A 26,415-nucleotide genomic window follows, 5' to 3' on the forward strand; every position below is an offset into this window, starting at 1 on the left:
TAATATGCGCACAAAATGTACACTGTACAGAATTGCCTGTATTCATACATCCCTTGGACCTAACATGATAACATTGCGTAGTATATAACGAGTGTCTTTGACTTTGCCGTAATTTTGTTTCGCCTGCACAGCTCATCGACCACGCACACACACACCCCTCCGCCTCGCCTCGCGTGTCCCGTCGCAGCGTCGATGCTGAGAGGATGCATTGGCTATACACGTCGAGTACCACCAGAGTGTACTGGAAAGCACGTACAATGAAACCATACAGGTAAAGTCAAAGGGCCATGTCGGACCAGATAAAAGTTAGTTTAAAAACGAAAGAGTAAAAAGAGTAAAATATTTCAAAGAGGAAAATGTAATAAAATTCGAAAAGAAAATTTGTATTAGAAAGTTATGACACTGGAAGTTTCCCCTAATTCGGTCATACAGCTTTTTTCATTTCTATATTTATATGAAGAACTGTTTTGAGAAAATTTGCAGCACTTCACAATTGCAAATCTCCTAAATTTTATTGTTTTTTTTATTTCGCTCTTTCTTTTTATACTATTCCATTTAGCAAGCGATTCGCCAGTGCATGACACATAAATGTGTGAGTGTGTGTCTGTTCATACATGTTTTCTCAGGTGTGTATGAGTGTGAGTTTGTTATTTTGATGTGCCGTTTTAAAGGCCCACTTGCTTTGGGAAACAGAGATATTGACAGCAACCCCATTACACCAAAGTTGTACACGGGTTCGCAATTTGAGGACGCCATAACATCACCTAATGGAAATCTTTTGAACCTGAACACTTATACCTGGCAACGGGTATTTCTTACATCTTCTTATAGTTCTTATGTAGGATTCCAATAAAGCATTCTTCATTTTGTAAGTGTCATTTTCAAACTGTTAACTGAAGGGAAATTGAACATGAGGTGTGATGGTATTAGACGTCCAGCTCACTACATTTTAATTCTTGTTCTTGCTTTTGCACATTACACAGAGGATTACCACTGAAACACTAAATCGGATAGCCAACCTCCTTCAAGTAAAGGGAGAGAGAGCAGACATTGCTGTCGACTGGTAAGTCACACTCTGAATAATAATTCTGGTATCGATAGTCACATGATTCACATGAACAATCAACCTTGCCTCACAGCTATGGAACACTGTCATTCAATATCGAGCTTTGTCACACGTGCTAGTTGTTTTGTTGTTGTTGTTGTTTTTCAATTGCAACTCAAATTTTTACTGTCACAGAAGCTGAGCACAAATCAATTGCGTGAACTGACATTCGTTTCCGTCAAAGTTTACTAAAACTGTCCCCGGATCACGCGGATGAACAATGCTGGAACTATTGCCCTGATCGAATCGTTTACTCATCAAATTTACGGCCTTTAATCATATACGTAAAACATAGTTTCTATTCACAGGACTCACTTTGGTATCATACCTTCATGACCTATTCCCTTCAATGACACAGAAAAAGTTTTTTTTTTAATAAACTTATTACACCACACATACATTACATGATGCAATGTGGTTAACCCTCGATATATAAAGGTCCATTAATGTATAACATTTGTGACCCTGCATCACAAAACGAACACAAAGTCGCCGGACATGACATTTTAGTTAAGAGCATATTCTGCAAGAGCAGATTTTAAACTTTAAAATGATGTATAACTCAAATCAAATGGACTCTCCTAACCTAGCAGTGTATCTAAATATTAGAAGAAAGCACACACTCGGGAAAAGTGTGAAGCGAGAAAAGAGGCTTTGCAGTACAATGTCCATTCAAGCGCTAAATATTTACCAAGCCCTGCTGGCTGTGCGATGAATGGGACAAAAAAAAAAACAGGATGTAAACGACCAGAGTAAAAACAATGAAGGGATTATCAGATTAAACTGAAATTGAGCATGCCTTATTAACACATTCTGTCCATTATCACTGCCAACTTTGAAAGTAATATTCTCATCCTTTCAAAATTTATTAGCGTTGAAAGTGAAGAGTGTGTACAAGGTTTTAAGAAATGAAAAGGGGACTCTAAAGACACACCTACTCACACCATTCTACCAAAAACTGTTCGAGATAAACTGCTCAGTAAAAAAACACACTTTCCTGCAGGTTTTATGATCTCAAATTTTACCATAATGTAGAAGAAGACTTGCTCTTTCAGAAAATATGAAAAAGTCAAGATCGGCTCGGTTGACCCATTTCATCTATTTTCAGTCCTCACACAAAATCAGTGTGTGCGACTTTTTGTTTGTTTTGTGATGCGCGGTCACATTTGATCAATTTGATCGACAGGAAAATGAATTTGTTTGACAATAAAATGATGAATTTGATCATGACATTCCGAACTCGTTAAACACGCTGTGCGAAAATGCAAAGATCTAGCTACTGTCCCGAAGCTACCTTCTCATTCATGACGTTATGCCAGAATTCCAAATGAGATATCTTTCCAGACATTGATCAGTAAATTCATTTCGGGTCCTGCAATCGACACATATATCGAACAATGTCAGAGAAATAGGATGGGGTGACGGTGTCGTTGTTGTTGTTTTCTTAATCTGAACGTTAATTGAATTGAAGTGAATTCATTTCCACGTCACGGGGTAGAACATCCTTGGAGGCATTTCACGAAGGAACTTGTCGGATAAAATGTCCGACAAGTCAATTATATCCGACAAGTTCAGAGAAATCAGCCAATCAGACCAAAGAATTTCTCAAAATTTGTCGGATAGAAGAGACTTCTCAGATATTTCATCCGACAAGTTCCTTCATGAAATGCCCCCCTGATCAGCAGAGCTACTTTTCAGAGGGGTCCACATATTAATGAGCGTAACGTGTGTAAACTTGTATTGACGAATGTGTTTACTTGTGCGCGCATTTAATGCTTTCCAAACCTTGACTCCGTCGGATCATGGAGCTACGTATTCGATAGTAGCTCCATGGTCGGATGGAACCATAGTGACGTCTGGTATTAATCGAGAACACAATCGAATCAATCTTTTCATGCATTAGCCTTGGATTCATATGAATGGCTTTTGAAATCAGATCAACCCATAAGAACGAGAGCGACACAACTCATGGGTGTTATCATTGCAACTCTATACGTTTTTCTTTTTTTTTTCAGGGAATCGACCTCCCTATAGCTTGTAAATTGCAAACTCTTTTTTGGTTTCTTGACGAGAAACTCAAACGTAATCTAAATCGGATAAGAATGAGGAAAGTTATAACCAGAATTTTTGTAGTTATTAAACATTAATTATGTTATGACCATACAAAAATCAATGAGTGAGTTGATGATGTCATAATCCCTTCACCCCTCACAATTGTCCATTATCGTGTTGAAAAAAAAATGAAAATTCAGATTTTCTGGTAGTTAGTATGAAAGTACGATATTATTCCCCGGCTAATTTCGAAATAATGAGAAGTTAGATATAGATACTAGTATCTTCGGCTTAAAGGGGAAGGCTAGTAACTGATCAGTGGGAATCAGTGGAAATCAGTGGAAATGCTGGGAGATGATTGTTCCAATCCTTATGGGATTCATTCAAGAGTTCATTGTATATCTATTGTAGTGTGAAAATGATTTGCTTCAGAATGGTCTCATATTCAAGTAATGTGCAGTTTAATGCTTCCAGGTTAGCGTCCCTGGTCAGTGACGGAGCATTAATCTGCACATTACTTGAATATGAGACCGTTCTGAAGCAAACCATTTTCACACAACAATAGATATACAATGAACTCTTGAATGAATCCCATAAGGATTGGAACATCATCTCCCAGCATTTCCACTGATTCCCACTGATCAGTTACTAGCCTTCCCCTTTAAGTGCAATTGCGTTCTAGCAAATCAAAAATGGAAATTTTGTGATTTCTTGTGGACATAATACAGACTGCAGTACAAGTATGTCAGTAGGTGCCTGTATGGGCAACTGCCTATTTCATGCTAGCCGGAATCGGTTCAGAAAGTTGTCATTCCTTACATAAATCCTGGGTCCCGTTTTATACTTAAACTTGTTATCAGTAACAACTGCCACATTTCTATGACAAATTTCGTCTCAGCCAATCAAATGCAAGGATTCCAATAGGCTATAACAACTATCGTAACTTGTTGATGATAAGAACTTTTATGAAACGGGGTCCTGATCGTATCTTTATTCTGCTGTCGTTGATGGCGGCGTTGTTGTTGTTGTTGTTGTTGTTGTTGTTGTGTAGGGAAATGGTGATTTTTTTAACTCTACCCTCGTTAATTGTGAAACACAGTTTTGATGATTCCCACCATGCAGGGCTTGTCCCCAAGGCACTGCTAAGATCGAAAACGGAACTAGATACTGCATCCACGAATGCGCTCGTCCGTATTGTCTGATTGAACTGCCTGAAAGTCACCTTGAGGTGAGTTTGGTGACGCCGATCTCTCTTGAATTGTTTAGTTTGTTTAATTGTTTATTGTATCAAGAATTGTATTTGTGAAATTATTGAATGAGACAAATCAAAAAAAGAGGATCATTGTGAAATGTTGGGAATCAACAATGACGCATTGCTTGCATTTAAGATGAAGTAGCACCCATACAGAAGTTACTTAGATTCTGCACTAAAAAGAATCATAACACTGTTTGTAGATTCCGTCTATTAACATTCAAAAAAATGGATGTGTTCAGCCTTACCTCAGCTATATGAATATATAACAATATGAATGTGAAATTGTATCTATATATCATGTATAACATTATGTACCGTAGATATTATATCAATAACCATTACAAAAATACATATGAAAGTTGAATAATCATCTACCAATACTATAAATTTTGTCAGCCTTAATGAGCGATTTTATGAAGGGGCATCATAACTTTATAATACCCAATCCACTGATATCATTGCTTCGTGAAAACAGGTGAAAAAATGCAATGTTTATAATAACAATGAAGTGTAACAATCACCATTCATTTGAAGATTGAGAGAGGTTTTCATTAATTACGCTCAAGGCCTATATACCCCGGAATTTACGGTAGTCCGTTATCTATTCAGTCTTGTAATTCTTTATCAACTTTGTTGTTTGTTACGCTGTGTATTCATTTTACTTGTTTTTCATCATTAATTTACACTACCCTTCTGTCCTGCCCTTCATAGCCATGTTACACTTGTGAAGTGGAGAATGGAACGGGGTGGTTGTACGACTGCCGAGGACCTCAGGCAAACGACACGACCAGCTACGGGGTCCAAGACGTTCACTACGTACTACACGTGGCTGCCTTGTCGGATTCCTGTGTCGGAGGCATCTTGGCCTTTGCTAGTCCGTGTTATTTGAGATCCGGTGATTACAGGTGTGTTGCAGTATGTTGGCCACTTGAAGACTAGTCAAATAAAAGTAACAACCTACATCAACAATGTCTTATGTGTCAGATCGGTGCGGATATTGTCACTCTACCATGAATGGTTAGCCCCCTAACAATTACTTTACATGTCAAAATTTGAATACGATTTATTTTCTGTCAGCGAAATATTCAGAATTTGTTCTCGAATTTTCGCTTCGTGTTATCCTATTCTACTGCAGCTTGTCGTTTTCTTCATGGAGGCCTGCATTTATTTTGTCATCAACAGTTTTCCAAAAAAAAAAATGAAACAAATTCGTGTCAGCTGGTTAAGAAAAGTGATTGCTATTTGAATGAGAGAAGCACAATCCCTTAATTGATATAATTATACATGGATTATCATATTATAATCATGTATATATCTATATGTGCACATTATGTGTTTGTGTAAATACGAAATACATTGTGCATACATCAGGTTCAGCAGATTCATCACTTCTATAACCTTTATTGACTTGTGTACTACTTTATCAATGTCTTTTTTGTAGTTTTTTAAGTTCATTAAATATGGCATATAAAGAAAAATGAATGTCTATCTATTCTTATTCCATTTCATTTAATTCTTCAATCTAGTTGTTTTCATTGCACCTGATTATCTGTTTTCATCATACAATCTCTAGACCATTGATTGGCTTCATCAATATGTGTCCTCGATGGATAGACATTTTTGCCCAGTTTGATGAGGAGATTTTCGACATCATCATTCAGCATGAAATATTTCATGCACTCGTAAGTACTCGCAAGACATTCCCTTCCCCCCTCCCCCCTTATCTCACATGCCAGGTATTCAATAAACCGAAACTTGGGGAATTTTGTTGAGTTTTTATAGATTTTCTCCGGCATGTGGTCCATGACCATGACCTAATCACCTTATGTTAGCATACAAGAAGTCATGCTCGGGCAATCTGTCAATCATATTGAGAAAAAAGTAGACCTTCGTGATTATTATCACTTTCAAAAATCATCATGAGGCTAAATCTTACATCCGGGACATTAGTTGTCAGGCTAAGTTACATTGCACTCATTCCTTGTAGAGAAGTTACTACAATAGAGGGTTACTACAGGTGAAATACATTTTACCAAAATCGTTTAACAACAATAGACAGTGGGCGCCTCAAGCAATTTAAAGAAACAACAGTCATGTGGTTCGGTTACTTTCTACACTCATGCAAAATGCCGAGATAAAAAAAAAAAACACACACACACACACCAGCAAAATGGCTATTGATATGGCCCCAGATTTTAAAACTTCCTTTTCAAAAACCACGACAAGCTAGCCTGGGATCTAGTGACTCCAAGCAGTCTCTTGGTTTAACACCTTAACAGTGCCATAGAGCTGTATAATATGAGCACACTAGGTGGGCTCAGAGACATCATGCTATACAAAAACCTTAGCCGTTGACTAGTGTTCACACTTTCAGTCATTTTTATTTTGTTAGCTGTCAATACGCATAAATAATGGTACTGTATTTCATGCCATTGCCTATTTTCTCTCTTCCAGGGCTTCAGCCCCGCACTATATGCATTCTTTAGAGATGAAAACGGTGATCCGAGGACTCCCGTCAACGAAACAACAGGTCTACCCGAAATCAATTACGAGTAAGTTGTGTCCAGCATGTGGGCAGTCATTCCACTGTAAAAGGAGCATGGAATCATTGGAGAAAGTGATGCCTTAATTGACCCTCTTAAACTGGAAACCTTTCACGAATATCGTATCATAATTGAGAGTGTGTCTAATGAGCAATTCAGTAGGATTCAACGTGTGCTATAAAGATAACACGAGGTACAGTGAGTTGCAACTTCCACCTGAAGAAAGTCAGCTGTACTGGATGACATAATATATAGTCAACGACAGATCCTAAGCTTCACGTGGAAGATTAACTTAATTCATGAGTGTTCAGTCGGTTGTCCGCCAAGTTTGTTTTACGAAGTGCAGGTGAGAATGATTAGTCCACGACATATGCCTTAAGGAATAGACAATAGACATTATGGACTGCATGATTCAAGACATTTACTTTCTTTAGACGTCTACTTCTAGCATTAAGCAGATGATGGATTTTAGCAACGCTTCTTACCCTAAGAGTTGAAGAGTGCCAAAAGGTGTGAAAAAGGAGCTCGACAAGTGACAAATTTTCGGCACTTTGACGTGGTTATGGGGCTGGTTGGAGTATAAACAATATTTCTTATCTTCTGTGTCTTTTTTTTTTCATCATCAACATACTGCTTTCTACTATTATTCAAGGCTTGGTGTATACCAGTGGAGTGATACTGTGATTAAGGAGGTGACGCTGGACTGGGATGTCAGAGACGGCGTGTTCAATCGTACCGTCCGACTCTTTGTCACGCCCAATCTAGTGGTGGGTTAAATCAGAATAAACTACTTCTCCTTTAGGATGACATCATTGTAGACCTATTGATATTCATCAATGATTCCATTGTAAAGTTCATTTGGACATGGGCTGCATACATATGTCATTATTCGGATGATTATTAATATCATTATTGTTGTTATTATATTCTACAACAGAATATCCAACTCCTATTATCGTTCCATAACTGCATATCTCTAAATAAGTTCAAACGTCAAAAGAGGAGAACCGAAACTCCCCCATTCTTTGATTAAGTCTACTCGGTTAGTGTCGGTTATCATAAACTTGGCTCAGCTTGAAGAGTTCTGTTTGGAAAACGGAGGACGTTTGATTATCATAGTGCATTATTTCTCTCATGTGTATTTTGAGAGAGAAAGAGAGAGAGAGAGAGAGAGAGAGCGAGAGAGAGAGACTAAGAGTTTGATATTCGAAAGTGGAGTTGCATGTATACACAAAATCCTGATAGCCCTTTGCCATGTTTGCATCGTTTTACAGAGGGAGGCGCGGGAACATTTCGGCTGTCCGACACTCGAAGGAGTGGAGATAGAAGATAACATGGGACAAACAGGAGGAACCGGTCTCGCGCACTTCGAGCAACGAATCATGGGAGTAAGTTTACTATTCTCTCTTCTCACTATGTTTATTTTCTTTTCTCTTTCTCTCTTTCATGTCTTTCGTCGCGTATAGAAATAAAACGGTTGCCATGTTTTAACATTAAGGAGAAACCACGGCAGAAAAATGGCCTTTGATTTTTCGCCTCCACATTTTGCACTGTATAGAAGGTCAAAATTTGCTCTAGAAGTGTATATTTTTTTACTCTTCTCCGTATTATGAACTTTGGAGATGTCTCGTTTATATCTTTAATTCAATGTGTGGAAGTAATGAACATGAAATAAAACAAATTGACATGAAATATAGAATTATATGTATATAAAAATGTATTATATATATATATATATATATATATATATATATATGTATCAGACACTAAGTTGGCACCCATCTAGCTAAATAGATTGTTTAACGGTTAACGACAGTTATATATATATATGTATATATATATATATATATATATATATATATATATATATATAAATCTTCTTGAGAAGACAATTTCTCTTGTATGTGTCTTCGAATGTATCACTCAATTTGTATAGACCTGCCAGCACTGCTGATAATCCTGGTTAATTACGTTTTCCTCGTCCATTCTACAATAATAAACCTGAATATCGCAAAATACTAAGATCTCCATCGGGCGTATGAACCTAAAATATTCGGTAACATACTTTTCATCAGTTGCAACTGATTGACAAATTGCCCTACATCGACGTAAATAAGCACTGAATTGATCAGTGTTTTAGTAGTAGCCATGATAAAAAAAAATCATGGGCGTACATACTCGAGCAGGATTCGAACCTACAACCTCCTGATCACCGGACAGGCGTCATCTCCACTAGACAACCGAGTTTTCGCCCGAAAGCAAGTGTTGGTTCTAATCCTTATAGCATCAGTTGTTGGATCTTTTGTCAATGCTATCGTCCTCTTTCCTTCTCTCTCTCTCTCTCTCTCTCTCTCTCTCTCCCTCTCTCTCTCTCCCTCTCCCTCTGACTCACTGTAGGGAGAGAGTATGACGGGTTTTATCAGCTTTCTTCGGATTTTCTCTCGCTTCTCCCTCGCCTTCTTCGAAGACACGGGCTGGTACAGCGCCAACTACGACCAGGCTGATCCTTTCAATTACGGCAAGAATCTTGGCTGTGATTTCGTCACAAAGAGTTGCAAATGGTTGATGGACACTAAGAGATCTAGGTGAGTTTCTTCATGTTTAACCTTCGGATTTTAATACTGATATTATTGGAAAGTGTATATCCTTCATTAGTACACCTGAAAATACTATACTGTACTGTATGCTTAGACCAAGCTCACATTTTTCTTAAAGAAATCCTTTCGAACCAAGAAAAGTATAGCATTCGACCTTGTGATAAAAAAAAAAATACATTATCAAGCCTACAAGCAGGCTTACGTAAATGATATGACGTATTCAAGTGCTGACGAAATGCATTATATAAAGTATTAAACTGTATGATTTTTTTTTTTGAAGGAAGGCGTTTGCATGGTGTAGTACATAAGATATACTCGGTTTGCGGTTCACCATGTGTAGTCCTTAGAAGGACTGTTAGAATGACAGGAGGAAAGAAAAAAAAAATCCGATAAGAGAAAAGAATTGAGTGATAGTATTCGAATACTATCACTTAATAACTTGCCTCTTATCCGACTTTCTCTCTTTCTTTTCTCATGTCATTCCAACAGTCCTTCTAAGGACTAAACATGGTTAACCGCAAACCGATTATATCTTGTTACACTGTATCTGATAAAAAGGAATGAAATTGATCCCTCTGCAGAGAAAAGAATGATTCCATTCGAATTGATCATTGCGTAATTATTGTTTTCCCTATTCTACAATTCCCCAATTTAGCTATCAAAAAATCTAAAACAGGTGGAAATGTTGATCATTTTACTTTTCAGATTAACTTTGAAGTCTGCGTCTTTAAATGCTTTTTAATTCTTTATGTGCCATGTTCGCAAGCCCAACTCGGTCGACGACGTGCCAAGTTTGCATAATTCTTCTCAAACGCAGAAACCCATCCAAATCGATCGATAAATCGCTAAATTTCACAGTAAATTAAAAGCGATTCTTGCGACTCCATTCTTGTCACATGTAGCTTGCATTTTATGTGGTGATTGAATATCAGGCGATGTTTCCTGTTGGATAAAGTTTCAGTCACTATTTTGTGTACAAAAGTCATGACTCTACACAGCTACCGGTCATTTGGAAGAAAAACAATCATAGATTGTCATATAATTTACATCAAAGCAAAGCTCGGCATTTTCTCTCCAACTTCGGTTGGTACATGTTCAAAATAATAACAACCTATAAAAGTTACACAGATTTGAAAAACAGAGTGTTTTCTGAACGCATGACTACGTTGCTGTCTCAGAATTGCGTGGGACACAGGGAGTTTACACCACGGCACATAAAGAGTTAAACAGATGATGACACCATAAATGCATCCTCATCAAAATTGGTTTTCTTTTTCCTTTCCCGTGCAAAGGGGAGATTCTATAGAGCCCTTCTGTGACCAAATAAACGCTCCCCAGTGTGACGCAGAAAGAGGGTTCTCTGGCAGGTGTAACCTAATGCGATTTGATCAACCTCTTCCAAGTCTTTATCAGGTAAATATGTAGTACTATCCAACCGTCTCCAGATTGCTCTCATAAATATATTCCGTATCATCTACAGCATGCATATCAGTATAATGTGATTGAACCAAATGTCATGGTAAAGTCCAGTAACCGTCAGCTAATGTCCATTTTCAATTCCGTTTCTGCAAAGTATCGGCCCCTTCTCCATTATCAATAAGAACTCTTTCATGAAAGGGATATAGACCCCATATCACCCAAATATTTTTCAAAGAGATTTGTGATTTGTTGTACTATTGAGTGCAGCTAGAGTTTGTAAATACATTTACATGTAAATAAGCGTAAATAAAGATCGAGGACGTTTCACTATTTTCTCAAAGTCGATTATGAAATAATTGCATTCAATTTTCAAAAATCGTCGAATCATTCTGAAATTCTTATCGCGAGTGCATCCTTGTCACCTTAAAGATAGCTTCCGAGACGGCATGCAAAAAAGGGGTAAAATCTCTTCTCTTCAAATGATAAAGGTAGCTATAGTAGAATGTTATACGTTTCTTCAGATTCTTCTGCATAAATATTCAGTCGATATCAATGTAGATAATTGCCGTATCATCTACAGATACGTTATTTTCAGCCACTTACAATTATCAATTCCTAGTAACTGAGGCGTCGTATTTGTACGGGAAATAAAAATTCGAAATGGAAAACAAAGTGAGAGTTCCTTATCAAACGTAAGAAGCGGTCGAGAATCTTAGGGATATGACTGCGGAACCAATAACTTGTATGAAGCTACCATCAATGGGTATAGTGGAGAGGCATTTCACTTTTTCCGGCATTGTATTTGATGAGACGCAATGCACGGCTGTACGAGTAATACTTGAAGTGACCACGAATGATATAATTTATTCAGCATTTCTTGAGGCATATGACAATGTCAGAATGGATGAATCAATACAAAATTACGTCAAAGAGAAAAAGAAAAAAATCAGCCAAATCAGGTAATGAAAAGAAAAATACTAGGCCTAGTAGGAAAAGAAAAACTGAAAAGAAGCAAAGCTTTGTGTACTTAGGAATGAAATGAGCCAGTCCAACTTAACTGAGGTAGGGTTTGTTTTCAATACCAACGAAACAGAGTTTACTTTACCCTATTCATATACATACCGTTTCGTAATAACCCCGTAAATTTTTTGCTTTGAGTATACTGACTGGTACAGAAAAGCATACAGTAATGCCTGTCCACAGACCCAGTACAGAAATAATGAATGGAGAAATGATGTGATATAGCCTACCTGTTTAATCCAAAATGAAAATATAAATACATACTGCTATAAGAAGTGAAACTATAACAAGGAACAATCTATTCTAAATCAAAAAGACATTTCTCCAAACATTCCTCCAAACACACTTTTTGTTGCAGTACTTTGACTCCTTACCGGACGTAAACGAAACGGAGATCGCCTACTATGGCGGGCAGTATGGAACGGCTGACCACTGTCCATATGTCACTGTAAGTTGAAGTAATATGAGTATGATAGCTTAAACCCGCATTTGCTTACTTCTGATTATCATTTATAATTAGTTTATTGATCGATACGAATTGTTTTACGATTAAGTTTCGAGTATATCTTCATTATGTTTTTCATTTTGAATGACCCTTTACATTTTGACTAAAATTCTGCATGTGCAATCACATACATTTCACAATCAAAAGTCGTCTTTGACATTACACTAATACCGATGAAGTTGTTTTTTTTTTGTAGTGAATACATAAAGGTATACCGCTATCCTTTATTTCTGAGTTCAGACGTGTCAGTGCGATATTATTCTTTCGTTGTAAGATTAGATCCCGTCAGAGCAGCTGCCATCAACAATACGTACCTTACCTCTAGGTGTTGAAAGAATTAATCTCATTGTTAATATGTCAATCATTATATCTTTCACCCATCTAAAAAGCTGGGACTTTTTAGCATCACTTTGCTGGTCTTCGCAGACTAAATTGAAACCATGGTATCAATTCCTTCGGTCCAAGAGTAACATGTTTATATCTAATACCAATAGGATTGTCAGACGGTTCTGTTAGGGCTAATGTGGCATATTGCAGCAGAGATTATCATCTTTCACTGTCCCTTGGTAGTGATTTTTTTTTTCTGTCTTCAATAAGATTTTTCAATTTATTCTCCTTTGTTTTATACGCATATTTTATGTATATAACCTTTAAACAGGGGAGTTTATATGAGTTGGGAAACGACTACAGGAGGACAACGTGTGAAGCAGGTAAATATGCGTTAAATTCTTCTTTTTATTTGAAACTTGTTTGTTGGCCTCCGATGAAAAAAAAAGAATGATAAGGAGCACGGCCGTCCTCCTTTGTGAAATGACGGTGGTCATATTGAGATGTGATAATTCTCGTATCACTGATTTGGAATCTAATAATGCGATTCTGTGTCTATTGAAACCTACTCATGTGTATTTTCTGCCACAATAAACAGTGCATATTTACTCGTATATGCTCGTATAGTCGTATAGTACACATTTTGAGTTTGCTATGTCTAAATAAATTGCGGTTTTATTCAGACATATGCATACTTGCATGAAACCGTGTTGATACAGTACACGAGCAGGAGAGAAACTTTTTGATTGCTTTTTAGTGAAGATTATTCAAACGCAAACTATACCAGACCTATGCACCTTTCATGAAATAGTTTCAAAAAAATTCCTTTGTCTGTGTGTATGTTACAGATGTGAACGAATGCAGCAGTTCCCCCTGCCACAATGGAGGGACCTGTTATGATCTCATAACCGGCTACTCGTGCAGCTGCTCTTCGGGATACACCGGGACTCATTGTGAATACGGTACAAAGACCGAGAATATAATGTTACGATCAAGTGTTTACGTAATTGCTGAAAACTTATGTATTTACTCCATCCTAATTGTTTGTTGTTGCTGTTATAATGTACATAATGCTGTGTTTAAATTTAATATTTTTCCGTATTGATGCGCTTAGAAACATAAATATAAAGCGCTTTATAACTGTTACCATAATAATCATTATTATTAATAATATTAATATTAGTAGTAGTAGTAGTAGTAGTAGTAGTAGTACTGTAAACACCACTTCCCAATATAAAGTTAGATCTTACTGATACACGGTATCCTATTTTCCGTCATTAGTAATTATTGTTATTACCAATCTCAGATAAAAGTACATCACATCCTGGATAACACGGTGATTTCAGCTTAGTTTATTTCCACAAGTTCAGTTAAAAATATGTATAGATAAACAATCAATCAAATCAAACATAATTTATACATATACAAACCAAAGATTATTTTGGGTAAATACATAATCATAGTTAAAAGTTAACTATGATTATTAGCGCTATATAAGTTAACAATTATCAACAACATCCTGGTCTTGTCATTGACCTCTGATTCTATTGACAAAATCAGTTTTGTGAAGTCGAATTTCAGCCACTAAAAGAAGGGAAGAATGTATTTTTTGTCAAAAGGCAAGCAGTGTATATCTACAATTTTTGCTAGATTCTTGATTCGAGTTGGCATTTTTTTCACAGCCACAGAATAGACACTTTAACTGGCATTCCTTAATCGTCTGCATTTCATTTGCCCTTAGAGGAGGCCATGTGCGTCTCATCAGAGAATTGCAGCACCTATGAGCAATGTCTCGACGGTTATTGTGGGTGCGCCAACGGACGAGTTAGGATCAACGAAACGTGTCAAGGTAAAGTTACCTCGTGGAAGGAAAGCTAACTTACAACTAATTAATGGCTTCTACTTTATCAACGGGTCTAGATGATATTTTGTTGGACGACGAAAGTTGTTCTCAGAGCAAATAAAGTAATGTGAAAGCTAGGGAAGGGGCAACATAGTAGGCCTATCTGTTGATTTCCAATCCTCAAGGAAACGAAGGATATTTGTAAATAAATTCTAATTGATGTTAAGAACTTTCGAAATCACTTCATCATTGCGCAATGTACTCCTAATGCAAAATTTCTGTGAAAGCTGCTACGTGCACACTAAAAAGTGTCAGTGAGCTGGCAGTTGAGAACTTGCCTGAACTGTGACAAATATCTTCAAAGTTAGCTTTACTGTCCCTGTTCATTTTCATCTGAATATCGTGTTGCAGAAGTACCTATTGTGTCAAGATGATTGTAGCGTTATCTCGCACTCAAGCGAGCCTTCTACACAGAAGTGGTTAAGATTCAGTCCAAACGCACGCGTGCACCAATCAGACTCTCCACTCGACGAGCCCAATGATCACAGGCACCAATTTCTTTACTATTCAAACACTAATAGCATCTTTATTGGCGTTCTTCTTTAGCAGCGTCGAGCTGGCATGTGTAAGCATCGGCTGCACATAAGTGTGGTTCACTGCAAGTGAACAGAAAAAATACAATACAAATACATAATAACGTTTGCATTCTTTGTACTCTGTTACAATTCTTTGTTTCTTCTTCAATTCAACTAATTCTGTTACCTTATTCAACAGTGCACATACAATTTGCGCAGTATTATACATAGCCTAAATACTCCTGGCTCAACTGAGTCAGTGTATTCTTTCACTAACATCGAAACTTGCAAGCTTCTTCCAGCATTGCATAAATTAGATAACAACTTCCACAGTACACTACATTTAGTGCAATAAAGAAGGAAATGGAGGATTAATTGGAAGAGAGAGAGAGAGAGAGAGAGAAGGCTGAAGCAAGGTACAGAACATAGGAGGAGAGGCAAAACTGTGATAAAACAAAGAGCCTGTTCGTTCAGACCTCTTTTCGTAGTGAGCTAATCCCTTCCTGCTCTGCTACAAACCCAAACATTGGAAGAGGCACATACAATCAAGATGCTCCTAAACAACTTCTGTAGGAGGTGCACTATTCTACATCACAGACCCGTAACACGATAGAAAGGTAAAATTCGCCTTTTTCTTCACTACATCTGAGCTTATATGCTCATAGAAAATATACAGTGCATAATGAAGAATCATTTCATTATACCACAACTACGTCGTAAGTTAAATTGTAAGATATATGCCATCTACCCAACTCCACAAGCAAAGTATGCTGCAACTGGGTCTGAAAGCTAAACTAATCTCGATTTATGTACAGAGGGTTTTACTGCCTCTTGGCTGGACAATGACATTGTCCACCTACACTGCCCCCATACACCTGAACTTGTATCAAACTTTGGGCATCGTATTCTCTTTGTTCTTACAGCATGCTATATACAATACACTGTGACTCATACTGTCATGTTCACACACAAGGTTAAAAGCTGAGATTACAGCTAGGAGCTGTTCACACAGCACTTGTTATATACTGCACTCTGCTCCTGCAAGCCAATTCACATTTCATATAGTATCCGGAGCAAACTTACATCTACAGTAGGACACTTCATTGCAACAATATAAGACATATCATAGCTTTTGATTCTGCCTATATATCTGCAAACAGATATAGCAGCTAAATCACTCATATACTCAATCAATATTTACTAGAGAAAGGTTGAACAAATCATATCAATCTGCGAGATGTCTTTCTTCTTATTTTCTCCTCTGCTATGTAACCTTTCTGTGCATGAGGAACACAGATACTATATACAGACAATAATATTGACTGAATTATAACATTTGATGTTTCGTGCAACTGCCTTTGATCAGCCACATCTCAAATATATAGAAATTTGGACAGAGTTATAACTTACCGACTGTTATCCGTCCCTGACTTCACAGACTTTTTCACTACACATCTCTGCTGGGGTGCAAGTGGTCCTTGCCTCACAAAGGATGATGTGCCAACTGCTGGTGTGGCACAATGTTACCCCTCTCCTCAGAGGGATTATCTAAGGGATTTGGGGGTGCCATACCTATTTAAACACAGTACTTTTCTTGAGGGCGACCAAGGGGTGGGACCCCTATTTGGTAACTGATTTACATGGAAATAATACTTCCTGCCGCTACATACCGGCCCCAATGAGCCTACTACAGAGGGGTCATTTTCAATATTACTTAGGAGCGGCATTTTAACAATCATTCATACTTAAATGATAACAATACCTCAGGTTGAACACGATCGATAAACAATATACTACACTCATGTTCAACTGAGATCTCAAATAACAACCTGATGTAGATTTATTTCCCATCTACAGCTTCTAGCAGGCAAAGCTTGGAGATTGGTCTTTTCAGGAATCTAGATCCAACCTTGATTTCCACCTGGCGGACTAACCCGTCCTTCCCTGGGTACACCTCGACTACCTTCCCAAGCGGCCACTGTCCCCTCGGAGCATGGTCATCTGCCACGAGGACTAAGTCATTTATGGCCAAATTCCTACGTGGAGTCAGCCATTTCTGTCTTCCTTGGAGCAAAGGCAAGTACTCTGCTTGCCATCTCCGCCAAAAGACCGACGCCAAGTACTGAACTTGTTTCCACCTGCGCCTACCGTAACAATCATCCTTATCAAACTTGCCAGGTGAAAGACTGGGACTCTGTCTCATTAACAACAAGTGATTGGGAGTCAGGGGTTCGTTGTCCTGCGGATCCATACTCAACTGAGTGAGGGGGCGTGAATTCAGAATGCCTTCAACTTCTACCAACACAGTAGACAAGACTTCGTCATTCACCGTCTGTTGACCAAGGAGACTGCCGAGAATTTTCCGAATCGACCTCACCATTCTCTCCCACGCCCCACCCAAGTGACTTGCCGTTGGGGTGTTGAAAGTCCAGCTTATACCTTGATCGAGAAGGTAGTTATTCACCTTGGACTGATTGAGTGCCTTTAGGCTCTCTCGCAACTCGCGCTCTGCGCCTCTGAAATTCGTCCCGTTATCACTCACAATTCTCTCTGGCTTGCCCCTCCTGGCGATGAATCGTCGCAGTGCATTGATGAAGGAATCTGTGTCAAGTGAATGAGCAACCTCAATATGGACAGCTCTGCTGTTCATACAGGTAAACAAACAACCATACCTTTTCACCCTGCTACGGCCTTGTTTGACCAGAATCGGCCCGAAGTAGTCAACTCCAACATACGAAAAGGGAGGCTTGTCTGGCGTGACTCTGTGCGATGGGAGCTCTGCCATCATTTGTTCCGCTCTCGGTGCATTTCTCCTCTTGCACCTGAAACACTTCCCTACTACCTTCCTTACTGCTACACCTCCTTTCATCACCCAGTACTTTGTTCTTAGGGACGACCATGTCAAACCGGACCCAGAGTGTCCTACCAAATGATGGTGGTGCGTGATGAGGAGTCTTGTAACATGATGTTAATGAGGCAAGATAATTGGATGTTTCGCATCATAATCTAGGGGAGAATTACCGAGCCTGCCACCGATTCGAAGGATACCGTTAACTACAACTGGATTGAGCTTTTTCAACGCACAGCCCTTCAGTTCTTCGCCATCAAGATCATCACCAAACGCACCTCTTTGCACAATTTTGATGACTTCTTCCTCAGATTGCATCAGCTCTTTTGCTGACAAGGAAGACCTCAGCTCTCCAATCTGCTCACCCTTAGCTTTGGCAAGAAGCCACCTCTTGTAGCGGAGAAGCCATGCCACAACCCGCTTCAATTTATTCCATGAGGAATATCGACCAAGGAGATCTTGCATGGTACCTCTGAGCGAAGTAGCAAACACGAAGATTTCCTTCTTCACTTCAGGATCATCTCGTGCAAGCTCTAGCACTTTTGGAGGCGCAGGCCAGAACTTCTCTTCCTTCTTGAGGAAGTCTGGTCCTGTGATCCACCGTTGATTGCTGAGAAGCTCTGATGCTCTCAGACCTCGAGATCCGTCATCTGCCGGATTCGATTTCGTGTCAACGTGCCTCCATTGCTCAGGTGTTGATGCATTGTGAATCTGAGCGACTCTGTTGGCGACGAATGTCTTAAACCGTCTGCTTTCGCTGCGTATGTACTGCAGCACAGCCGTAGAGTCAGTCCAAAAGACAGTCTCGTCGATTTTGATTTCGAGTTCCCCCTTAATGCATTGGTCCATAGTCACTGCAAGGACGGCAGCCATCAGCTCCAGTCTTGGAATCGACAGCACCTTCATGGGAGCTAGTCTTGCCTTCCCTAGAACAAACGCACAATGTACTTCGCCTGATTTGTCTGTCAGGCGCAAGTAGGACACCGCCGCGTATCCAACTTCAGAGGCATCACAGAAGTGATGGAGTTGAGTGGATTCAATTTCCTGAAATCCCTCAGGCTTTACCCTTGTGAAAAAGTACTGCAGTAGTACTGCAGTACAAGTATTGCAGTACTACTGCAGTACACGTACTGCAGTAGTACTGCAGTACTAGTACTGCAGAAGTACTGTAGTAAATTGGACACTTTACTGCAGTACTAGTACTGCAGTACTGCAGTACTGCAGTACCAGTACTGCAGTACTACCTCACTTCTTCCTTGCAGTACTAGTAGTACTGCAGTACTGGTACTGCAGTACCAGTAGGCCTACTGCAGTACCAGTACTACACAGCAGTAGTACTGCAGTACCAGTACTGCAGTACCAGTACTGCAGTACCAGTACTGCAGTACCAGTACTGCAGTACTGGTACTGCAGTGGTACCTCAATGGTACTGCAGTACTACTGCAGTACCACTGTAGTACTACTGCAGTACCAGCACTGCAGTAGTACTGCAGTACCACTGCAGTACCAGTACTGCAGTAGTACTGCAGTACTACTGCAGTACCAGCACTGCAGTAGTACTGCAGTACCAGTACTGCAGCAGTACTGCAGTACCACTGCAGTACCAGTACTACAGTAGTACTGCAGTACCACTGCAGTACCAGTACTGCAGTACCAGTACTGCAGTAGTACCAGTACTACAGTAGTACTGCAGTACCACTGCAGTACCAGTACTGCAGTAGTACTACAGTACCAGTAATGGTACTGCAGTACTCAGTACCGGCACTGCTGTAGTACTGCAGTACCAGTACTGCAGTAGTACTACAGTACCAATAGTGGTACTGCAGTACCGGTACTGCTGTAGTACTGTAGTACCAGTACTGCAGTAGTACTACAATGGTACTGCAGTAGTACCAGTACAGGGAAACCTGGGAAAAGAGGATATCTTATTGGTCTCATCTGAATTTGCAAATATTGAAATAGTAAACATACAGTATGCCTATGTTTACAATGAGGTACCGGTTATAACGAGGAAAAAATGGTGGTCCCACCAACCTCATTATAAAAGGGTTACCCTGTACTTCATTACTGCAAATGAATATACATGTACAATTACAACGATAAACAAGTGGCAATCTATATCCGCTGTCATAGCATACATAAACAATCAATAAAATATAATACAATGTTTGTTTTTTTCTAGAATTCAAGTACTGAGTATACATGAAACCCATGTATGTTTTTCCCTGTAGGCCTACACCCCATCTGGGGCCCATATGGGCCAAATGGGCTTTGCCAATTTAGTTCCATATTTTCCCCATATACACCACATGGGGCCCACACTGGTTTTGTCAGGGCAGGCATGTAATCTAGAAGATATTCTACAGTGTAAGTGTAGCTAGGTTGAAAGGGAAATTTGTTTTCCAAGGTGGAAACACAGATTTCTCTCATGTGAATGTTTGCAAAGTAATGAAATAACAAAAAACATACAGTAAATGTATGAAGATGAATTACAACAGACCGCTTCTGCAATTTAGTCAGATTTTATGCATGCTTTCTTCACAAAATTGAACCTTAACAACCACAAAGCTTGACTGAAGGCTTGCCCAAACCAGCAACAGCCAGAGGAATTCATGTCTGTGGAACTCTGTGGAAGGGAGCAGGTGAATGATATGCTTCATTTCTAGGCTGTTGGAAAAGAAATATCCGTAAGTTGTTATGTAATACATTACAGAAACGGTTTGTTGGCACAAGAGATGACACTTCAAGCGCTGACAGGAATAATGATCAATATGATGTACATGTATTACGAAAACATGCAATCCTGATGTAAAGTTAAGTTGAGAGGAGTAGAGAACACAAAGAACTTAAATCTGAGTAGACTTGATGTAGCATAAAATTTAAACTATTTATTATGGAAAGTCCAGCAAATGAAGGAACATATTCACAATGCATGCAAGAAAAAAAAATTGTAATGTTCTGTCAATATCATGATACAGTACATGTATAAGGAATTATATGTATTTTCAATGATGATCATATAAATAAAAATGATGCATGAAAAAATTTCCAATACTTGGTTTGATTTTACAGTCCAAGTAGTAGTACATAGCCGACTTGATCCTGACACTTTTCCTTTTCATTCAAGATAACACAATCAACATTCTCCTCATTTATAAATAAAAAGAGAGAAGAAATGTCACTGAATGTGATAAATGTCCCACCATAGTCTACAATCACAAAGGCGACAGTCAATCTTTTTCTTAATTTCCAGCTGGAGCCTCTTGCACACTCTTTGTCCTCCTCCTCGTCTGCATGTTTCCTTTATGATCACGCGAGTTGGAAATCCAGTGGCAAGCCCAGTTTGTGGTCTCTTTCTCGCTGGTATCTTGCATCCCTTTGCTTGTGCATACGAATGTATCATGTCTGCAGTAGAAAAGATGATAGAAAAAGAAATGCTAAATTGTCAGTACATACCTGTGTATACATACATGTATTTCAAGATTGAAAAAATGAAACATCATGGAAATTTTATTCCAAGTATCCAGATATTGAATCAACCCCCTCCCCCTCCACATTTTGGCGACTACTCCGCCACATGAAATTTTTTTTACTGCATCGTTCCCTGACTTTTACTTTGAAGTCTTGCACATCTTTTGATACTGTCATGACGCTGCATGACGTTTTATGTATGCCTGTCAGACTGAAAATGGCTCAAAACATGATTTTGTGTATAAAGTCTATGCAAATTGAGTTTTCTCTTCTTATTCATAAAGATATTTATATCTTTATGAATAAGAAGAGAAAACATAATCTAATCATTTTCACTTTCATGGGCTGAAACTAATTAATTTTATCATGATAATGCTTGAAATGGGTTCTGACATAAATTCTGTGGGAAAAAAATGATAAATCAACAGGCCAAAAAAACAAAAAAATACATGTACACAATTGTACCTAAGATTACCAAGAAATTAATACAACAATAAAATACTGAAGAAATTGATTTTGATACTATTTTTTTTTCAAATTCATTGTTAGAAATGCCACAAAGAATGTTTTCACCAAAAAATAGGATTCTAGGAGCTTTAATATCTGATAGGGAGCAAAATGCATGATTTTATGCATATACTGTATGACAAAAATTTCCATTTCTTTTTGTATAGCTTGGTAGATTACACCACGGGTAATGAACAAGCCAAATTTCATAGCGATTGTGCAATCAAACGCTGAGATCTCGGGGGGGGGGGGGGGGGGGTAATTGAATCAACCCCTCCAGGCCACAGAACACTAAAAAGGGCCTGGCCTGGTTAGGGGTAAGAAGAATTCAAAGTTTATTTGATGGAAATCGGATATGGAATAGCTACAAAATCCAAAAATTACAACTGAAAGATTGTAATAAAATTTGGATTCCACGCTCTAATAGGATTGCTCTGTTTTGGACATCCCAGCCATTTCAAAATTGATTTTCATTAAAAAAAAAAAAAAAAAAAATGAAATCCCCATGAAACTACACTTGTACATGGTCTTTCATACAGTTGTATTTTACAAGAGGTTTCTCACTATCCCACAAAAAAACAAAAACATGACAAAAACCTTAAGCCAAGTCTCAACCAAAACTTTATGATAGAGCTCTGTATCCTATAAAAACGAAGGAAAAAAAAAGACTTTGAATGTGGAAATTTAAAAAAAATGGCTAAGAAAGTAATTCTGTTTTTGAAGAGGGCTTGGCTTGACTTACTGAAAATAGTACTTGAGACGAAAGCATGGCAACCTTGTAAATCTGCAAACGAAGATGTCCCCTTCATGCTCGACCTGTTGTTGCCATGCAGGTCTTTCTGATCTCATGACCCACAATCTTCTCCAGAGAGTTGCCGCACACCGCCTGCCATTAGGATCCACTGATTCTGAGGATGCATGTCTGAAAAAGAGTTGAAAAGATCAAATCCTTAAATAAAATAAGAGAATTTACTAAACATAAACAAGCAGCTGACAAGACAAATGATTAATTCCTTACTTTTTTATACATGTAAAAAAACATTCAAATCTCATTTCTCATTTTATGTGGCATTTAATTTCTGCTTCATATAAACACTATGTTCACTGTTATTGAATTGATTTGGTTAAAAACTAACAACAGATTACAGAGGACAGAGGTCAAGGGAAAGAAAAATGACACATATAGGCAACACTTTCGAATACTAGTATTTTGCTCACCAATATCTTTCTACCAGCATAAGAAATCTCCAGAAGCTAGAAGGCTGTCGAGCTCCTGGAAAGCTGCCTTACTCTCGAGGGGGTAATGGCGGCATCGTAGTCTCCTCAGCTCACCAATCTCCATGTTTACTGGTAAAGCAACCTGCTGTGGTGGCGCTCTGCAATTTGAATGTACACCTGCTCATGTTGGTCTAGCCTCTCCAATACTTCAAGCCTATGGAGAGTGAACATCCTCTGATCTGAAAATGCAGATGAAGAAAAGCATTCAAAAGATTAAAGACGTACTGTCGTGCATACTGTCGTGCATATTTTGAATTGATTGTAAGCGCTTTGGGCCTTGTGGGAAAAGCGCACTATAAGTAATAATAATAATAATGATAATGCTTCACAATGGATGAAACAATTAACCACTGGACTGCAGCAGGCTTTTACGCACACTGAACACCTGGGTGCTGATGCATAATAATGCATACATGTATCTCAAAACATGCCTTCCAGAAGGCGAAAGATTGGCCAAGATTATATTGCTTGAAATATGAAATAGTGAGGCATCATCCTCTCCTGATCTGCGATACTTCCACAAATCCTTCACAAAGAGCAGCTTTACTTACTACTATCATCAAAAGATTCATCAAAACCCTTCTTCCCACTGTAGGTCGCCATTTTGAATTGAGACTCTATAGAAACTTTCACCTTGGAGACCAATCAAAACCCTCACAAATCACAGCTAAATCACTGATTTTGGGGGGCACCTGTTGCCCGTACATTCAATCATGTCATAGGGGTAGGGGTAGCACAGCGCTGAGGCTTCAAATTGCACATTATATGAAGACGTAATATTATATTACATGCTCAGCACACAATGGAATGTTGCCAAGGATATTTTACGTGGTCCGCAGCCAAGTGGTTAAACCCACAAATCTCACAGAAAGTTACTTGCAAAATGCTTGTGATGGAGTGAAGAGGTGTATCCTAACGGTTAGACTGAGCTTTAGCCTTTAGTTGACAAGAACTTTTGTCACAATCATAAGGAATTTGACAAGGAATGTCTTAAATCTAAACGTATGTCTCCTTACAGTTAGCTGCACGCGTAAGGAAGTGCAAAATTAAATTCTGAGCCTCTGTGTCCAAATTCTCATTTTTGAAAGTAAAATGAGGAAAAGGTCAACTTAGGTCTGAACGATCTAATAGTACAGCCAGGTTCCCAGTCAGTAGTTGTGGCTATGGATGTGACATAGGTTTTTAGGTGGTTACTATTCAGGATATCTGGGCAAAGGTATGATGCAAAGTTGATTGTAGAGTCTAGAGGCGGCTGAAAACTCCCCCGGCTGAACTTAACATACATGTAAATAGATTCTAACGTTATATCTTATGGTAAGGCCAAGGGTACCACCTATCGGCAGGGTACCTGCTTGACATCGGCACCCTGGCTCCCTGCGTATTTATCATGGCTGTTTGCGTACGAACGAAAAAGTATGCGCGGGATTACAGTAAGTGTCATTAGCTTTGAAAACAATAAAAACGAAGAAACGCAAATCAAACTCACAAACAAACTAACAAACCAAACTAGTAGAATCCCTAGTAGCCCTAGACATGTTTCAATTACACATTACACATGCGCTCAGTAACGACGCATGGCTGTGAAATTGACGTGTATTACGCTACAGTGTATGGAGGGAGGGTTGCCGATCGCTAGAACTAACGTTGCGCGAAGAAAACGGATTGCGTGCACTAAAATTGCGCTACTTTAAAACGGAGATTTAAAACCAACAAGACAGTCACGACATTCGAAACTGTAGTATTTATGGCATATCTGAGGTAAGATTTAGGCGAATTTGTAATATATTTTTGGAATAAACAAGCTACAAATCCAATAGGGTGACGATAGGTGGTACCCTCAATCATACACACAATCAACATGTAGGGTATACAGTTGAACGTAACTTACCATTTTTAGCTGCAAGCAGCTTTGCTTGATGTGTTGATGCAGATTTTCCGCTGCCCCATTATACTACAGTCACTTCCTCATGGGAACAACAACGTGAATATTGGGCATTGTCCTTTATCCAGTCCACCACAGGACCTTTTCCAACGCTGTCATCACAGTCACAAGGCATAAAATTTCTTCATTCTCTGCGCTGCCATTTTGCTTTGTACGCGTAACGTTTTACAGAATTTGAAAATGCAACTCAACGGCGCTACTCGACTCGTTGCGTAATACATGCACTGTACTCGCATCGCGAGTGTGCGCGCACGCACGCGCGCGTAGCTACTACATGTATAACCCCACTCAGTGGTAATAGAAGCAATATGTGCGTGCGCGCGGGCTGGCGATCACACGTGCACTCGATTGGCGCCACAAAATACTAGTAGACACGAAGGGGGGGGGGGGGGGGGGGGGGGGGCTATCGGAGATCCGGTTAGTACATTTTCGGCGCATCATGATAGAATAAAACATAAGAAATTTGATCGGATTTCAACTCCGTATGTGCCATGGTGGAAATCCCCTGTGTGCCACGTTATTCTGAGACACAGAGGTAGTCATGCTTACAAAATTCTGTTAGGATGAGCATAATAGCTAGTAGGCAAGGTGAACGAGGTACCATTTTGTAGACTTGCCGCTTTTCAAACACGGAATTTCGAATTTACACCACCCATGTTTTTCCCATTTTGCAGAGACCGCGGTTCCTTCCATGTTTCTTTGAAAAAAAAAAAGCAATAAGATACCATCAGATCTTCCTACTATTAATTATCAAACATAATCATTTCGTGTGCGTATTTTTTTAGGTCAGCCCACAATGCAACAAGCAAAAAAAGCACTCCAACTTTTTATTAGGCGACACTCGTGGCTAATATGAAAATTGGAATGCGTGTAACACTCAACATTAACCTTTCCATTTCAATTCAATTAAATTCATTTATTTTCCATACTTCTCATGAGCATTGTAACAGAAATCAAACCAGTTCTTTAACTTTTTTTTTTACAATGTGTGGAACACAAAATACATGGTGTTAACACAATAATTACATGTAGTGATAACTGGTCAAAATCGAAATCGAAATGGGGTTGATTAAAGAGAAGTATGACGGGACCTATATCTTGTTTGGCTGTAAGCCCCGAGTAATCAGT

At 38.8% G+C, this 26,415-nt stretch overlaps 2 protein-coding genes and 1 long non-coding RNA gene across 3 annotated transcripts in view; 1 reads left to right on the forward strand and 2 right to left on the reverse strand.

Moving 5' to 3' along the window:
- LOC139732960 (uncharacterized) overlaps positions 1–26,415 on the reverse strand; it is a 480,027-nt gene that overhangs the window by 63,104 nt on the left and 390,508 nt on the right. The window lies entirely within an intron of this gene.
- Positions 288–12,448, forward strand: LOC139732957 (leishmanolysin-like peptidase). Its single transcript, XM_071643794.1, has 11 exons — positions 288–305; positions 984–1,063; positions 4,280–4,385; positions 5,124–5,317; positions 5,986–6,094; positions 6,867–6,964; positions 7,608–7,722; positions 8,230–8,343; positions 9,353–9,540; positions 10,845–10,965; positions 12,350–12,448. The coding sequence occupies exons 1-11, from the start codon at positions 288–290 to the stop codon at positions 12,446–12,448; spliced, it is 1,242 nt and encodes a 413-aa protein (XP_071499895.1).
- Positions 20,317–25,451, reverse strand: LOC139732964 (uncharacterized). Its single transcript, XR_011711054.1, has 4 exons — positions 25,234–25,451; positions 23,286–23,524; positions 22,810–22,989; positions 20,317–21,494 (listed from the first exon to the last, which is right to left on the reverse strand). It is a non-coding gene; the product is annotated as an uncharacterized lncRNA (long non-coding RNA).

Source organism: Diadema antillarum, unplaced genomic scaffold (assembly GCF_040938485.1).
Source record: "Diadema antillarum isolate AM-2024a unplaced genomic scaffold, OU_Dant_1.0 seq00000457_RagTag, whole genome shotgun sequence".
Classification (NCBI taxonomy): Eukaryota; Metazoa; Echinodermata; class Echinoidea; order Diadematoida; family Diadematidae; genus Diadema; species Diadema antillarum.

Coding starts and splice junctions, on each gene's coding strand:
- LOC139732957 (XM_071643794.1), top strand. Junction 4,386..5,123: donor TGCCTGAAAGTCACCTTGAG/GTGAGTTTGGTG, acceptor TGCCCTTCATAG/CCATGTTACACTTGTGAAGT. Junction 7,723..8,229: donor TTGTCACGCCCAATCTAGTG/GTGGGTTAAATC, acceptor ATCGTTTTACAG/AGGGAGGCGCGGGAACATTT.